General features: G+C 34.1%; 1 protein-coding gene across 1 annotated transcript in view; it reads right to left on the bottom strand.

The window, feature by feature from the left end:
• Ireb2 (iron responsive element binding protein 2) overlaps nucleotides 1-6,000 on the bottom strand; it is a 53,808-nt gene continuing 47,808 nt past the window's right edge. The window contains exons 21-22 of the mRNA XM_046428017.2: nucleotides 3,825-4,010; nucleotides 1-3,107 (exon numbers count right to left, since the gene is read on the bottom strand). Of these exons, the coding sequence (XP_046283973.1) occupies nucleotides 2,997-3,107; nucleotides 3,825-4,010 (297 nt within the window). The 3' untranslated portion in view covers nucleotides 1-2,996. The remainder of the gene's footprint in view (nucleotides 3,108-3,824; nucleotides 4,011-6,000) is intronic.

Raw genomic sequence — 6,000 nt, 5'->3', positions numbered from 1 at the left:
TTTATAATGAGTCAAATGTGATAATACAATTTTCTTTATTAAAAATAATTTACAGCATCAGTAACATATACACAATTGTCATCAACTGAACTTTGCCTCCAATATATTTCTATACAATACTTAACATTATTGAACTTAAAACTGTTATACTGTTTTGTTGGCTTTTAAATAATAGACAATGATTTATAGATACATGAGATATATGGTTCCATAGCCACATATTGTGTGTAAAATTGATAGAAACATCAGCACTGTCACACTTTAGGGGGAAAAAAATCAAAACAAAAAAACACTAAGAAAGCCAAAGTCCATCCCCTTCCCCCCCACTTTTTATACTCCAAATCAAACTAAGATAAGGCCAACAACATACAGTATCCTAGTATCTTTTCCTAAACCTAAAGGCAAAAAAAAAAAAAAAAAAAAGGGGGTGTCCTTTAATTCAACCATAGAAAAATGGCAGTCAAATAATTTCTCCTCATCCTGTCACTCATCACTGTGAAGACAAAATGCACACATTGTTACCCATGACTCCAATTTAGCTCTTAGCTTTATAGAGTTTAGTACAATTACCAGTGAAAATCCAAGTAACTTGGTGAAAGGGTTTCTGCTACCTCTCATTCAAGTGTCAGCATAAAGATAAAACAGGATATAATAACAACTGTCACCCTGGGAACCTTTTAAGTATAAATAACAATGGCAATTCAGTGGCTGGATGACACTTTCACTCATTTAATAGGACTAGCAAAACCCAAAGGTATAAAAATGGCGATAGTATGTAGCATAAAGTTTTTAAAGATTAAAAAAAAAATGCTGCTGTTGGTTAATAACTTTTGAAATTGTACTTAAGTTTACGTAATACTGATTTGCTTTCTTGTACACCTATTACACTTCTTTTACACAATATTTTTTTGGTAACATGAAATTACTTATATAGTCAACAAAAGAGGTACATAAAATAATAAAAACCAATAGATGCCACATTTTTGCAGCATTTGGCTAATGGCAGAATTATAAGATATCCACGCTAGTATTTCTGACTCCTCCCCAACTTAAAACCATGCTTATCAAGCCCTATGGTTTATTGAATATAAGCAAGAGTTAAGCTTCATTTTGTTCCTGAAATACAAGATATGCTTGTATCATTACTGGACTAGGTAGACTGGATATGCCAATGTTTTAATTAATAGCCAGCTAGCTTTATCATCAACTCTTGGATCAGCTGTTGATGATATACATAACTCTGCCCATTGACCATAGAGTATGCCTTAAAAATTTATATTTTCCCTCACACACAATCTGGAATTACTAGTTCAAAGCATGTAACAGATATTTTAACATTCAACTTGTAAATTCTCCATTCTTAACTCATGTTTTTAGGTAAATCGAAAACACATGCACTGACATATATAGCATATATCAAGAACACAATATGATTTGAAAATACCAAGAAAAATGTTTATAAAAAATTAAATAAACAAGGGAAGTTGTTTTGTCAAAATCTAGCTCAACTTATTGACTAAATATATATTTGCAAAATATTTTCAAAAGACTGTATGATTGATTCTGTGCAAAGTTCTCAGTGGTCTTCACCTACTCGTTTGAGCATTATAGCTTAAAATCAGTAACGTTTTATTCTGTGCATCATAAGCTAATTCTGAAATGCAACTTAACTAGGTCATATAAAGATCTTCATGTGAAAAAAAAACATTACAATTAACTTTTTGCTAAGCTTAATTTCTTAATTTAAAAAATGGTGCAGGATTTTCTGAAAATAATTATCCAACCTTTTTTTAAAAGTTACCAAATAACCTTGTTGACAGAATATTTGATGTGATATGGTAAACGTGCATACTGAGAATATTTAATACTCAGACAGCAACAACTTAAGTGTTTTATCCTCATGGTCCACTTTGGTTAAAACCAAACAAACCATAACAAAATTAATAGAATCATACATCCCAAGTAAATAATAATTTGAAATGACAGAAAGTCAACTTAAAAAATTAAGAAGTATTAACATTTAAAAAATGGTTAGGGGTGAGCACCCATATAATTTAGGGTGGATAATTTAAAAGTCTAGAGGAAATCAAGCTAGAGTTTAATGATTCAAGTTCTCTTTAGCATCCATAAAATGAATGTGGAATGTCAGTTGGTGATATCTACAGTAGGTAACAGAAGTAAGAGTATCACATAAGATGAGCAAAATGATCTCATCCAATTAATGTAATGTCATCTGAGGCTTGCCGGAGGGGCACAGTGGCAAATTACTGAAAAATTAAGGGCTGCATCAAGACAATTCATATTTTCACTGTAAATACAGTGTGCCATATAATCATTTATATTCTGCAATGGTCCATCTTCAGATGTGGAGGAAACTTTGGCTGGACAGAATGATTTCATGTGGGGTAGGTTCTATTCCTTGTTGTTGAGACAAAGGATAAACCTGGCTTATATTACAAAGTAGGAATGCCAATTGTGTCCAGCTCAATTCTGAAAAGGAATTATTATACTTAAAAAGTCCATTAATAAATCAGATTTCCAATATCCACTATTTTAGAGTCTACTTTGGTTTCTCTCATTTCAATCTGCTACTCTTAAACCAACAAACAGTAGTACAGTTTTATAGGTGCAAAACTAAACAAACAACTTCAGGAAATTACTCATATAAGAATCTTTTAACACAAGTTCAAATTCTGCCTTTATTTACAAAATGGTCTGAGATAAAATATTCGCACCCCCCCCAACCCATACTTACAGGTCTCTTCCACAACACACTCCACACATTGATTTTAGCAATGTTAATAGCACCATTCGTATATTATTTAAAATCAAGAAGATTTCATTTCAGTCACTACGTTGATTCATAATCATTTACATCCATGGATGAAATAAGTGAGTATACTGGGACTATCTGCAGCTCCATGGCAAGGATTCCTGGGTCCAGCACAAAAGGTTTGCAGTTACCAGTTATCAAAGACATCCACGGTGAGTAGATACTATGAGAATTTTCGTGCCACAAAGTTTAATAATCCTCCATGTTTGTACAATGTTATTTCCACGTCATTTTCAAAGGAAGCAATCACGCTGAATACTTTTCCAGTACTTGTCTTTAAACAAAGAAAAACATCTAATGTGAGTGGTAAAATCTTCAAAGTAGTAGTTAAGATCATTTGTCTTCAGGTTCAATGACTACTTGGCACATTTTGTCTGACTGTCCTGGTTCTAATTTCATAAATTCAGACTGCCTAAAACCCTTTTGTTGCTTGAAAAACACCTGACTATCTGACTACAGGCTTCACAGTTAAGTAGAAAAACAGGTATTTTCATTACTAATTCTAAATGACAAGTATCACACTACTGAGAACACTAAATCAAATGATTTAGATTTTAACTTGTGAAAATTCCTACTCATTATCAATATGCATTTTACACCAAGTTATTCATTGCATGTAATGTCTACTACTCTGCCTTTTTCCCTTTAGAGGTAAAATTCTATTCTAACCCTGAACTTCTGCCTTCATTTTGGGTTAAAGTTAGATCAAGAGAGAAAGCTGAAAAAATAGGAAGAAGTTGGCACATGTAACTGGAAGTCAAGATTTCCCTCCATGTCTTTTATCTAGACTAAGCACTCAGTTCCTTTCTACTTTTCTTCAGAGAACATAAACTGTATTTACCCAGTTTAAGAATGTAGGAAACAGTCATCTTAAACTAGGACTTATATACACTAACTGACAGTACCTTATTTATAACTCTTTCCATATTCAATTTACAACCATTTACTTGAGTATACGGTGCAATAATATATTTGAAAATTTTAGAAATACCTTTATGTTTAATGTAATTCCAGGAGACAGTTCTTCAGGAAATGTTAAAGAAAATGTTTCTCTGCCAGAGAGACCCAAGGAATCTGCATTTTCTCCTGGAAGGAACTGAAGTGGAGCTATGCCAATTCCAATCAAATGATCTTTGTGTATTTTTTCATAACTTTCAGCCAAAACAGCTTTCACACCCTGTAACAAATGTACATTGTTATTTCCTCCAATCATTTCTAAAAGGTGATTTATTGAGCATTTTAAAATAAAAATATCTTCTTGGAACTTTTTGTAAATACTTTTGACCTAATACCCTATACTGAGGTCAGTGTTGTTGTATCAAAGTTAATTGTTGGGCTGGGGATATAGCTCAGTTGGTAGTGTGCTTATCTTGCATGCGTAAGGCCCTGGGTTCTAATCCCCAGCACCAAAAAAAAAAAAAAAAAAAAAAAAGAAGGAAAAGGTCAAAGTTAATTGTAGCAGTACCCTGTTAGCCAGGCACAGTGGCACATGCCTGTGATCCAGCAGCATGGAAGGCTGAGACAAGAGGATCACAAGTTCAAAGCCAGCTTCAGCCTCAGCGAGCCACTAAGCAACTCTCGTCTCTAAAAAAGTATGAAATAGGGCTGGGGATGTGGATAAGTGGTTGAGTGCCTCTGAGTTCAATGGCTGTTACTTGCCCCCTACTTCCTTACTTCCCTTTTTTAAAAGGTCCCTGTTGTTCTGCCTACCCCTGCCACTTCAGGGTTAAGCACTGACAGCCTACCATATAGGAAGAGCTCAGGGAGTTACTCACATAAGAATTTTTAATAAAAGTTCATATTTTGCCTTTATTTACAGAAGATAGGTGGCTACTCTGACATCATGTAGACTCCTAAGGAGGATTTCGGTTTAAACATGATGGATCTAACATGTTCACTAACATTCTCTCTGGAAATGCCATTTAAATAACGATCTAAACTCATATAGCAACAAAGGGAATGAGGAAATTCTATAAATATTTAGAAAACAGAAATAGGCAACTGATTTATCAGATAGTGTTGATACTGAAGCATGATAAAATTAGAGAGTGATCTCAATAAAGTCAGTCTGTAAACAGGGCTCAAGGAAGTCTTGAGACTAGAGATATATGGAACTTTCAGAACATTGAGGTACTGGTTAAAAAGTGTACAAAAAGCAGTACGATCCCTAGCTCAATCCCCAGTCTGATAAAAGTAAAATGTTTAATCTTTGGAGAAAATGAATTAGGGAGGCTCTATAATTTTTTTCCATTATTGTCTAAGGAGCCTCTTAAGATTTTCCCACTTAATGACAACTTCCTCCATCTTTCCCCCATTCCTTTCAAAATCTTAACACGGCAAACATTCTGTGTATTTGTTTATGTACTATGTTTATCTGTATTTTACATGAAAACAGCATTTTTTTTTTTTAATGTTTTTAACCACCTACAAAGCAATTTTCACCCCTTGGGAGGACTCACCCCTGCTAAGAACACGTGAGCATAGGGGAAGGCTGGCCTGAGAAAGCCAGATGGAGATTAAGCTGATGTCTGCATTCTGAATTAAGTCTCTTTCCTTGAAGAAACTGAATGGCCTCAAACAGATAATGACATATAGGCTTCTGAATGACAAAGTTAGTTTATCATCCAATGTAAGACCTACTAATAGACAAAATCCAGATCATACCCAGTTTTTAAATGTCTATCTGAATGGAGAGCCAGAATCACCTACTACATCAGGGAAGCCAAGCCTTCAATATAAAAAATATGACAAAATTTTTTTAGAATACAAGGAACCTATACCTGTAATACTTAAATATAATCTGGTTTATTCCTACAATTCCTTAGAGTGTTTACATTTTAAGGAAGAGATTAAAGATTCAAAAAGAATGAAGTATGAATAATAGGCTATGAAGACTGCACTTTGGCCAGCTGTTTTACAATTACAGCTATAAAAAGAAGCACTTTCAAATATGAAATGGCAGCAAGCACACGTCACATAATGATTACCTCAAGCAAAGTGCTTACTTGCCCTGCAACAAAGAAGCCATCTAAAGAAAAATGTCTTCCAAGCAGATAGCCAGGCACCATCATCTCATATTTGAGGGGGAGGGGTGTGTGTGTGAGACAGAGAGAATATAGTTTACACATGTATTCTCATGCATGGATGAGAGAGAAATTTGATCTACT

The sequence above is a fragment of the Marmota monax genome, unplaced genomic scaffold, assembly GCF_021218885.2.
Source record: "Marmota monax isolate L192 unplaced genomic scaffold, Marmota_monax_Labrador192_F-V1.1 WCK01_AAM20220418_F8-fsc00111, whole genome shotgun sequence".
Lineage (NCBI taxonomy): Eukaryota > Metazoa > Chordata > Mammalia > Rodentia > Sciuridae > Marmota > Marmota monax.
The sequence above is the reverse complement of the archived record's forward strand: the minus strand, read 5'-3'. Positions and strand labels throughout refer to the sequence as shown.